At 36.8% G+C, this 12,550-nt stretch overlaps 1 protein-coding gene across 9 annotated transcripts in view; it reads left to right on the plus strand.

Annotated features, from left to right (window-relative positions):
* LOC144304205 (uncharacterized) overlaps positions 1-12,550 on the plus strand; it is a 78,231-nt gene that overhangs the window by 10,615 nt on the left and 55,066 nt on the right. For 6 of the 9 annotated variants that reach the window (XM_077882687.1, XM_077882688.1, XM_077882686.1 and 3 more), the window contains exons 4-5: positions 1,389-1,490; positions 8,690-8,848. The exons of 1 other annotated variant lie outside the window; for it this stretch is intronic. In XM_077882687.1, coding sequence (XP_077738813.1) covers positions 1,389-1,490; positions 8,690-8,848 — 261 coding nt within the window. The remainder of the gene's footprint in view (positions 1-1,388; positions 1,491-8,689; positions 8,849-12,550) is intronic. 2 more of the 9 variants (XM_077882693.1, XM_077882691.1) reach the window with 2 other exon arrangements.

The raw sequence follows: 12,550 nt of genomic DNA on the forward strand, positions 1-12,550 counted from the left end.
GTGTCACTAACCAAAAGCAGATCACTTATTTGTCTATAAAAGAGAGCTATTAATGACCTTCAGAGATTTCTCCTTTTTTTTGACCTTCAGAGATTTCTTATACCTATTCTTCATCTGCCGTTTCCACACTTCTCCCGACCCTAAAGCAACGTCTGCAAAAGACTACCTTACAGATCTATTAGACTCTCTCTTTGTATTTATTTTATTCTTTAAAAATAAGAAAAATTAAATTTTACTAACACTTAATATATCTTTTCAATAGCATGCATATTTAATTTACAAATGGGGCGCCTCGGTGGCTCAGTTGGTTAAGCATCCAACTCTCGATTTTGGCAGGTCATGATCGCAGGATCATGGGATCCCTATATCAAGCTCCCCACCCAGCAGGGACTCTGCTTGGGATTCTCTTTCTGCCTTTTTCCCATTTGTGCATGTTCGCTCTCGCTCTTGCTCTCTCTCCCTCTCTAAATAAATATTTTTTAGAATAAATAACAAATAAATAAATAAAAATCACTAATGGAAAAATTAGTCAGCAATGCTACATAGTTACTAACAGTTATTCTCCAGTCATATTCATGAATCATGCATATATCTTGTTAGTGAACTGTCTTGCTTTAACAAAACTCAAACTGTAACCAGATATAGAATCAAGGATTATAAGGACTAATATTGTAATTCACTCTTCAGATACACCTTGATAATTGCTAGAGTCTAGATGGTAAACACTGTTAGCAATTTAAGTGACTATCCTCTAATTTTTTTCTCCCTCTGCTATTATGAGAAAACATCCCAACTTTACCATCTTTCCAAAACCAGATGATACCAAACTGCCAACCACATAAATTTTACCACTGTTTCTGGGGAATACAACATTGAGTACAAACAACTGCAAGAATTCCTTCTTGAGACTTTGAAACGTCCTATAACAACCATAAGCCTTTGAAAGATAGTATCATGACATTTAGTTGGGATTGTTTCATTATCACTGAATGCATTTTGAGGGGAGGAGCAGGAGGGCAAAATGAGAAACACTTATTTTAGAAAATATCATGGAATCCCATCTTTCTTTGTCTGCCAGAGGTGAGCATCTGCTCTTCCCCTCAAGCCCTCAGGCATACGAAAGACTCAAAGTGGTATCTGTGGTCTCTCTGTATGAGGTTGTGATCTGTACTACAGCAGTGGAGAAGACTGGGAAGGCACAGTTTTCATAAATACTGCACCTTTGATTAGAAAGGACACCCTGCCACCGAAAAGCTAGAAATAGTGTGGAAATGGAATATTCTTTTATTTCACATTTCTGCCAGACTTTGCTTCAAATAAGCATTTGCTCTGTAATTCTCCAGTTGAAATTATCTATGTAGGTTAAATATTTCTATTAATGTCCCCAGGTTAGTGATACTTTTCTGAGAAATCCTTTGATGTCGCAAGAACATTTTTCTCCTTCAAATGCCGTTGCTGCAGATTTTCAACAAGTATTAGGAAAGTATATGGTATGTAACCTCCAACTGTACTCCTCAGCATTATATTACAGCTGAGAAAATAGTTTGGAGTTAGGAGATAAGAGCTATAAAAATGAGTGAGAACTGAGAACTTCTACCTTTATATAATGGTAAGGAATGATATCCTCAATATATTGATCAGTGAATAAAACAAGATAGAGAAAGTATGTATGGCATACTATTATTTGCTTACCATTCTTATTTGCAACCATTTAAGAAAGAGGGAATAAATACAAATATATGTATTTGTTTGTTACAGTAAAAAAAAAAAAAAGAGAGAGAGAGAGAGGGGTCAAAAAAAGGATAAACCAAAAATATTTTAATCATTGCCTATGTAGGGATGGGGTACAGGAATAGAAACTAGGCCTCCCTGAATGAAACTTGTTTTGCAGATTTGACTTTGGAACCATGTAAGTATTTTATATAATCATAAAATACTATTACATTAAATATATTTTTTAAAGATTTTATTTATTCATGAGAGACACAGAGAGAGAGAGGCAGAGACACAGGCAGAGGGAGAAGCAGGCTCCACGCAGGGAGGCTGATGCGGGACTTGATCCTGGGACTCAGGATCACGCCCTGGGCCAAAGGCAGGCGCCAAACCACTGAGCCACTGGGATCCCCTATTACATTAAATATTTAAAAATAGTCCCTAGAGTGAAATAAGACAATCATAAGAGGACAAATACTATGTGATTCTACTTATATGAAATACCTAACGTAGTGAGATTTATAGAGACAAAAAGTAGAATGATTGTTGCCAGAGCCTGGGGGAAAGGGATGAAGAGGAATTAGTATTTAATGGGTACAGAGTTTCAGTCTGGGAACATGGAAAAAGTTCTAGAGATGGTGGTTGTGATAATTGCACAACAATGTGAATATATTTAATGCCACTGAACTATACAGTTAAAAATCTATACAATTACAATTATAAATTTTGCTATATATATTTTACCATAATAATGTTTTTAATTTTAAAAAGTAATGCCTAAAACTCAAGAAAAGAACCTTATTGTGTATCAAGTTGATGGCTTAAAAAACAGAAAAATTTATTTCAAGCAACTTTAAAACACAATAATTTGATTGTATATTCCTAGTGAGATTATACCTTAATGACAAAAGAACTAAAAATAAATCTTAAAGTATTTCTTTTCAAGTGTCACATTGTTATTGCTATTCTAAAATTGGTTTATATAGATATGTTACTTTGAGTAATAAAGTTAATGTCATTAGGAATCAAGATATTCAGCAAGAGTTGCAAATATAAAGACAAAGAATTAAGTAAAACCTTATCCTAAATTTTAATTGAAAATTAGTATTTTTTTAAGATTTTATTTATTTATTCATGGCAGACAGAGAGAGAGAGAGGCAGAGACACAGGCAGAGGGAAAAACAGGCTCCATGCAGGGAGCCTGATGTGGGACTTGACCCCAGGTCTCCAGGATCACACCCCAGGCTGAAGGCGGTGCTAAACCTCTGGGCCACCGGGGCTGCCCAGAAATTAGTATTTTTAAAAGAAAACCAAATTTTGAAATTTTTTAATTGAAAATAGAATATCGAAAGTTTTTTCTTTGTAAATAAAAAGATTTTCTTTTTAAGTAATCTCTACACTCGACATGGGTCTCAAACTCATGGCCCCAATATCAAGAGTTGCATGCTCCATCACTGAGCCAGCCAGGTGCCCCCAAAATTTTTTCATTGAAAACATATCACATGATGTATTTTCTCTTTTAAAAAAAATCTGGGGATCCCTGGGTGGCGCAGCAGTTTAGCGCCTGCCTTTGGCCCAGGGCGCGATCCTGGAGACCAGGGATCGAATCCCACGTCGGGCTCCCAGTGCATGGAGCCTGCTTCTCCCTCTGCCTGTGTCTCTGCCTGTGTCTCTGCCTGTGTCTCTGCCTCTCTCTCTCTCTCTCTCTCTCTGTGACTATCATAAATAAATAAAAATTTTTTTAAAAAATCTGTTTTCTAGCCTATTGAAAACCATTAGAAATAATGACCAACCCAGAAGCAATGTGCCCCTTTAGCATCTAGATTATTGTCTCTAAATACCATTTTACACTAAAAGGAACCAGGCCTGATTGCAGGAATCGGGCAGGAAATGTATAAACCAGAAGCATTTTGTCATACCAGAAGCAACGAAGCTTCAAAGTTCACTGTGCTCATGTCAAAAGACTTAGGAGCTAAAAAAAAAAAAAAAAAAAAAAAGACTTAGGAGCTAATTTGAAGAGGCTAACACTAGTCAGTAATAGAATAACTTGAGCATCAAAAAGAGTAATAACTGTAGTGGATTGTAGCACATCAAATGTGTTAAATTCCTTGAGTTTCAAGATACTATCAAAGACCAAATAATCCCTCATCAGTCAACTCTGGAAGATACTGAAGATCCACCTCATCATTCCGAAAACTAATAAATAAAAGACTCAACCATTTTTTCTGACTTTCCTATATGAACTATACCTCAAAGAAAACAAGTAATTGACTAGGGAAAAGTTTTGTTTGTTTTTTTTTTGTTTTTTGTTTTTTGTTTTTTTTTTTTTTTGGTCTTTATAGAAGTATTCTAGCTTTCATAAACAAAGGAGAGGTGATAAATTTCACTATTTTATAATCCCTGATGAAATAATGGATCTAGGCAGTCATCATTGATGACTGAAAAAAATTAGGTGTGGGATGCCTGGGTGGCTCAGTGGTTGTGTGCCTGCCCTTGGCTCAGGTCATGATCCTGAGATCCAGGATCGAGTCCCGCATCAGGCTCCCCATGAGAATCCTGCTTCTCCCTCTGCCTGTGTCTCTGCCCCTCTCTCTCAGTCTGTGTCTCTCATGAATAAGTAAATAAATAAATCTTAAAAAAAAAATTAGGTGAAAAGCTGATGAGGAACCTCATAACAGATTAAATGGGCTCAAAACACCTAAACCCATTTATTCCTAAATTCACAATAAGGGGTGATTGATCATTAACTATGTTTCTTAATATTACACAATCAATGGTATACAGCACACATCTGAAGTATGCTTGCCCAAAACATCAAACTTGAATATGAGCAAGCCTTTATATCTACCAGTTTATAGGAAATAGATCAGTGACCACATTAAATGATCCCACAGCAACACAATCAGCAAAATCCAGAATATAAGAAAATCTACAAGGGAGATAATCCAATTTCTTCAGCAAATAAATTGCAACAGGGAGAAAGTTAAAGAGAAGTCATAGATTAAAAGAGATTTACACATATCAACTAAATGTGGACTTTGGATTCTGATCAACAAAACAAATATTTTTTTAAAAAACGGATTTTTTAAATAAATTTGTACACAAACTGAATGATGATATTAAGGAATCTATGTAGATGTGATAATGTCTTATTTTTTTATTTTTTTATTTATTTTTTTTAAAGATTTTATTTATTTATTCATGATAGACACAGAGAGAGAGAGAGAGAGAGAGGCAGAGACACAGGCAGAGGGATCATACAAAGAGCCTGACGTGGGACTCGATCCAGGGTCTCCAGGATCACTCCCTGGGCTCCAGGCAGCACTAAACCGCTGCGCCACTGGGGCTGCCCTGTTGTCTTATTTTTAAGAAAATTGAGGTCATATCTTTTAGAGATACAAACTGAAGCATTTACAGATTAAAATGATGTAATGTCTGGGATTTGCTTTGAAATAATATATTTGGGGAAGGGGTAATCAGTAGTACAATTGAAACAAGATTGACCATGTGTTGATACTAGGTGATGGATACATAGAGATTGATTATACTGTTCATTCTACATTTGTATATGTTTGAACTTTTCCATAATAAAATATTCTAAGTATACCTGTTTTAGTTTTCTATCTCTAGATCTAACAAATTCTACAAATCAACAGCCTAAAACAGCACACACTTATCTCATAGTTCGTATGGGGCAGGAATCTAGTCCCCACTTAACAGGTTCTTTTCTCAGAGTCTCAGAAAACTACGGCAAGTGTCCTCAGCGAGGCTGTGTTCTCATCCAGAAGATCTGGGGAAGATTCTGCTTCCAGGCTCATTCAGAGCCTGTTGCGGAATTCATTTCCCTAGAGCTGTGCCAGGGTTGCAGCTTTTTGCTGGCTGTTGGCCAGGGGACATCCTCAGGTCCTAGAAACTGATAACAGTGCCTTGCCATTTTGCCATTCTCAGGAAGGTCACTTGCTTCTCAAGGCCAGCAGAAGGCATCTATCTCCCTACTCCAGTTTACTAAGTATTATATAATGTGACATGATCACGGGAGTGACATCCCATCACCTTTGCAATTAGTTGGAAGCAAGTCATACTTGGTTGGGTGGGGGTTGGGGGGTGACAAGGATATGACGCATTGGGCAGTCACCATAGGACACCACAATGTCTGAAAAATAATTAAGGATAGATGCTTTTATATTAAATTCATACATTTTCTTATGAATTCTGCATATTCAGTATAGCCAAAATATATTAGTGGTATAGCTCCTTGAAAACTAGTTACCATGAGAAAATATGCACATTTTAAGCAGTTAACACATCTGACATCAAAGAAATTTCTGTTTAACATTTATAAACTAATCCGGTAAGCATTAAATATGTAGAAAATTTTATAAAAGTTGTTGAATTTCTTACACAATAGTTAACAAAATAAAAATACTTTTGAGAGATTTAAATATATATGTGTGTGTGTGTGTGTGTGTTGTATAGAAGCTGAATGTCAATGAACTATGAATACATTATCTTAGCAAAACAAATGATTCCTTTAGGTTAAAAAAGACTAAGCATTTTTTAAAAGGATAGAAAGAGAAAAAAAGGAACAAAAAGAAAAATTAAAACCATTCATCTTAACCTGATTATATCTGCAAAGACCTTATTTCCAGATAAGGTCACATTCACAGGTATCTGATGTTAGGAATTGAACATATCTTTCTGAGGGGAACACAATTCACCTAGCAAACTCCTCTTTCTACATTTACCCATTGAGCTCCTCGCAGAACAATTCTAAGTTGTATGGGCCCATAACCAGCAAGATCAGAGTTCTGTTTAAGGTGGATTTAAAGGGCACCTGGGTGGCTCAGTCAATTGAACATCTGCCTTTGGCTCAGGTCACGAACCCAGGATTCTGGGATCAAGCCCCACATCGGGCTCCCTGCTCAGTGGGGAGTCTGCTTCTCCCCGTCTCCCCTCTGCTCCTATTCTCTCTCTCTCCCTCTCAAATAAATAAATCATATCTTTTTAAAAAGTACTTTATATAGTGGTTTGGGAATTAAATGAGTTAATATGTGTGAAGTGCTTAAAACAGTACCTGGCACATGCTAAGTGTTCAATAAGTTATTATTTAATATGGTTCTGCAACTGCGGCTTACTTTTTTGACATAACACTCTATTGTAGAGATCGTTTTTGTTAATACAGGTAAAATAGAAGACAAAAATAGGAACAAAGGACAAGAACAATAAATGGAAAACAGTAACAAATATGGTAGATATTAGATCAACTATATCAATAATTACTTTAAAAGTTAGTGATCTAAGTCAAGAGACAGAGATTGTCAGGTTGGATCAAAAAAACTGTCAAGAGAATGAGAAGACAAGTCACAGACTGGGGAAAAAATATTTACAAAAGACACATTATCGGGACTCCAGAGTGGCTCAGTTGGTTAAACATCTGCCTTCGGCTCCAGTCATGATCCCAGGGTCCTGGGATCAAGCCCTGTGTTGAGCTCCCGGCTCAGCAATGAGTCTGCTTCTCCCTCTCCCCCTGTTCCTGCTCACTCACTCTTCTCTCTCACTTGCTCATTCTCTCTCCAATAAATAAAATCTTTTTTAAAAGAGACCTCTGTTACCCAGAATACACAAAGAACTCTGAAAACTCAACAATAAGATGATAACCTGATTAAAAATTGGGCCAAAGGAGCACCTGGCTGGCTCAGTAGGTGGGTCATGTGACTCTTGATCTTAGGGTTATGGTTTTGAGCCCCATATTGGATGTAGAGATTACTTTTAAAAAAATAGTCTCTTTATAAAATGAGCCAGTGACCTGAGTAGATGCCTCACCAAAGATCTACAAGTGGCAAACAAACATGAAAAGATGCTCAACATCATACATCATTAGGGAATTGCAAATTAAACCAACAATAAAATACTCCTACACACCTACTAGAAGGGCCAAAATTCAAAACACTGGCAACACCTAATACTGACAAGGAGGTGGCAAAATAGTAACTCATACTCACTGCTGATGGGAATGCATAATGGTACAGTCGCTTTGGAAGACAGTTTGGCAGTCTCTTACAAAACTAAACATCTTCTTACCATACAATCCAGCAATCACACCCTTGGTGTTTACATAAGTTGAAAAATTACGTCCACACGAACATCTGTATTCAAGTATTATAGCAGCTTTATTAATAATTGCCAAAACCTGGAAGCAACCAAAATGTCTTTCCATAGGTAAATGGATAAACTTGTGGTACATCCAAACAACTGACTATGATTCAACACTAAAAAAAAATGAGCAATCAAGCCCTGAAAAGATATGGGAGAATCTTAAGTGCATATCACTAAGTGAAAGAAGCCAATACGAAAAGGCTACTTGATTCCAACTATATGACATTCTGGAAAAAACAAAGCTATGGTGACAGTAAAAAGAGCAATTGCTGCCAGGGCTTAGGTGCATGAATCAATGGAGCACAAAGGATTTTAACGCCAGTAAAACTGTTCTGTATGATACTATCCTGGTGGATACATGTCATACATTGACCAAACTCTAAACTATGGGCTTTGGGTAATGATGTGTCCATGTAGGATCATCCATTGGAGCAAATGTACCACTTTGGCATGGGATGTTGATAGAAATCTGGGGGTGAAGGAGGTGGAGGGGATAAGGGTATGTGAGAACTCTATACTTTACACTCAATTTTATTGTGATCCTAAAATTTCTCTTTAAAAATCTATGTATATAAATAAACAACTTAAATTTAAAAAAAAAAGACTTCCACCACTGATTGAATACATTGAAATATTGCTCTCCCGTCCACCTCTTCCCTTTTCTTAGCAAGATTAAGGTGGGACAATCTGAAGCTTAGTTGATTCCTTATGCTGAAAAGCAAGTGAAATGTACCTTTGATACTTTTGTTCAATTTGTAAAACATATTATAGATTTTAATTATAGAAAATATTATTTATATTATATTTCATTTCTATATAGATGAAATACAATAAAAATCAAGATGGTAGCTCAATATCTACATTGAAGAGTCAAGTAACTGATGTAAAAAATATTATGTCCCAAAATATTGATGAAATTTTGGAAAGCGAAAAAAGATTGAATATCTACACTGATAGAACCGGTTATCTCCAAACAACTGTAAGTGATGCTCTCGTCTTGGTATCTAAATAGTGTTCTAAGCCTTGAGACAAATGGCTAAAAGCAAATGCATTCCAGGGATACTGTGAGATAATCCTATGTCGCCAAACTATGGCTTTATCAAAAAATTATTAGAATGCAACTAAAGTATTTTTTTAATTATAAAACAATGAAAATTTTAAAACCCATTAAAGTAGTAGGTGGCTATTTGCATAACATATATTTCTTACATTAATAAATACACAGGTTAATCAACAAATAAATTTCAAGGACCAAAAAAAAGAGGGAGAACTAACCAAAAAATGGGTTGAGAAAGTTACCAACTGCAATGTGTGGGCCTTATTTGGAATTTAATTCAAACAAATTATAAAAATGAAAATTTATAACTTCGTGAGATAATTAGATGTTTGAACTCTGACTAGATATTAGATGACATTAAGGAATATTACTAGTTTTTAACTGTGATAAAGGTATTGTGGTTATGCTTTAAAAAGAGTCATTACTGGGGATCCCTGGGTGGCGCAGCGGTTTAGCGCCTGACTTTGGCCCAGGACGCGATCCTGGAGACCCGGGATCGAATCCCACATCGGGCTCCCAGTATGTCTGCCTATGTCTCTGCCTCTCTCTCTCTCTCTCTGTGTGACTATCATAAATAAATAAAAATTTAAAAAATAAAAAAATAAGAAAAAGTCATTACTTATTAGAGATACATATTAAAATATTTTGAGTCAATTTATATGATGTCTGAGATTAGCTTCAGAACAATTCAGGAATAGAATGGAGTATAAATGAAACAAAATTGGCCATAAATTGATAACTGTTAAAACTGGATGTTGAAGGTGCCTGGGTGGCTCGGTGGAGCGTGTGCCTTCAGCTCAGGTCATGATCCAGGAGTCCTGGGACTGAGCCCTGTGTCAGGCTGTCTACTCAACAGGGAATCTGTTCCTCCTTCTCCCTCTGTCCCCCACCCAGCTCATGCACTCTCTCTCTCTCAAACAAATAAATAAAATATTCAAAAACCCAGATATTGGGCAGCCCCGGTGTCTCAGAGGTTTAGTGCCGCCTTCAGCCCAGGGCATGATCCTGGAGACCCAGGATGGAGTCCCACATCAGGCTCTCTGCATGGAGCCTGCTCCTCCCTCTGCCTGTGTCTGTTCCTCTGTGTGTGTGTGTCTCGTGAATAAATAAATAAAATCTTAAAAAATAAAAAATAATAAATAATAAAAACCCAGATATTTGGGCACCCGGGTGCTAGGTGGTTGAGCATCTGCCTTTGGCTCAGGTCATGATCCCAGGGTCCTGGGATCAGGTCCCAAATCAGGCTCCCAGCAGGGAGCCTGCTTCTTTCTCTGCCTGTGTCTCTGCCTCTCTGTGTCTCTCATGAATAAATAAATAAAATCTTTTTTTTTAAAAATGGATGTTGAATATATAAGGGGTTCATTATCCCATTCTGTCAACTTCTGTATATATTCAAAATTCTCTCAATCAGTAATAGTTAATTACCTTAGGGTATTTTAAATTTTATTTTTTACAGATTTTTTTTCTAGAATACCTTCTAGTTCCATCCACATCACTGCCAATGGCAAGATTTCCAATTTTTGGTGGCTGCGTAGTATTCCACTGTGTGTGTGTGTGTGTGTGTGTGTGTGTGTGTGTATCATCTTTATCCATTCATCTGTCAACAAACATCTGGGCTCTCTCCATAGTTTGGGTATTATGAACATTGCTGCTATAAACATTGGGGTGCAGGTGCCCCTTTGGATCACTACATTTGTATCTTTGGGTTAAATACCCAGTAGTGCAATTGTTGGGTCATAGGGTAGCTCTATTTTCAACTTTTTCAGGAACCTCCATACTGTTTTCCAGAGTGGTGGCACCAGCTTGCATTCCCACCAACAGTGTAGGAGACTTCCCCCTTCTCCACACCCTCACCAACATCTGTCATTTCCTGACTTGCTCACTTTTGCCATTCTGACTGGTGTGAGGTGGTATCTCAGTGTAGTTTTGGTTTATATTTCCCTGAGTGATGTTGAGCGCTAAAAAAATGTGTGTGTCTATTGGACATTTGTATGTCTTCTTTGGAGAAATGTCTGTTCATGTCTTCTGCCCATTTCTTGATTGGATTATTTTTTCTTTCCATGTTGAGTTTTATAAATTCTTTATAGATCTTGGATACTAGCCCTTTATCTGATCTGTCATTTGCAAATATCTTCTCCCATTTTGGTGGTTGTCTTTTGGTTTTGTCGACTGTTTCCTTTGCTGTGCAAAAGCTTTTTATCTTGATGAAGTCCCAATAATTTATTTCTGCCTTTTGTTCCCTTGCCTTTGTAGACATACCTAGCAAGAAGTTGATGCAGCCGAGGTCACAGAGGTTGCTGCCTGTGGTCTCCTCTAGGATTTTGATGGATTTCTGTCTCACATTTAGATCTTTCATTATTTTTTAATGTATTTTTGTGTATGATGTAAGGAAATGATCTAGTTTCATTCTTCTTCATGTGGCTATCCAATTTTGCCAACACTATTTGTTGACTATTGCCAACACTATTTGCCAACACTATGTGTCTATTTTTGTGCCAGTACCATACTGTCTTGATGATTACAGCTTTGTAATAGAGCTTGAAGTCCAGTTTTGGTTTTTTCAACATTCCTTTGGCTATTCAGGGTCTTTTCTGGTTCCATACAAATTTTAGGATTATTTGGGGTGTCTGGGTGGCTCAGCGGTTGAGCGGCTGCCTTTCACTCAGGTAGTGATCTCAGGGCTCTGGGATCGAGTCCCACATCGGGCTCCCCACAGGGAGCCTGCTTCTCCTTCTGCCTGTGTCTCTGCCTCTCTTTGTGTCTTTCATGAATAAATAAAATCTTTTTTAAAAAATTAGTATTATTTGTTTCAGCTCTGTGAAAAAAGTTGATGGTATTTTGATAGAGATTGCTAATTTTTTCACTTTTAGGAACAATTTATTAAGATATTACTTACATAAAATTTGAGTAAAAAAAAAATATTTTTAACTTTATTTTATGAAAACTCAGCATTGAGTAAAAAAAAAAATATTTTTAACTTTATTTTATGAAAACTCAGCATTGAGTAAAAAAAAAATATATATTTTTAACTTTATTTTATGAAAACTCAGCATTGAGTAAAAAAAAAAAAAGATATTACTTACATAAAATAATATTCACCCACTTTGTAGACTTTGATAAATTGTGGTACTTGTGTACATTTGTGTAATCACAATCAGGTTATAGAATAGCTCTGTCATTTTTTTTAAGATTTTTTATTTATTTAACAGAAAGAGAGAGCACAAGCAGGGAGAACAACAGAAGGAGAGGGAGAAGCAGGCTCCCCCACTGAGCAAGGAACCTGATGTGGGGCTCAATCCCAGGACCCTGGGATCATGACCTGAGCTGAAGGCAGACGCTTAACCAACTGAGCCACCTAGGCACCCCTAGCTCTTTGATCTTAAAGTTTTTCTCATGCCCTTTGCAGTTAACTCTTCCCTCATTCCCGGCCCCAGCCCACCACTGATCTGTTTTCTGTCCCTATGCTGTTGCCTTTTCTACTTTTGGCAATAAACTTTCCTAAGTTTGTTGGAAATGGTCCTGTCCCCATTATATATTCATGCCTCCATTGTCATAGATTAATTGACCATATAACTGTGGGTTTATTTCTGGGTTCTCTATTCTGTTCTATTGATCCATGTGTCT

Source organism: Canis aureus, chromosome 33 (genome assembly GCF_053574225.1).
Source record: "Canis aureus isolate CA01 chromosome 33, VMU_Caureus_v.1.0, whole genome shotgun sequence".
NCBI classification, from domain to species: Eukaryota; Metazoa; Chordata; class Mammalia; order Carnivora; family Canidae; genus Canis; species Canis aureus.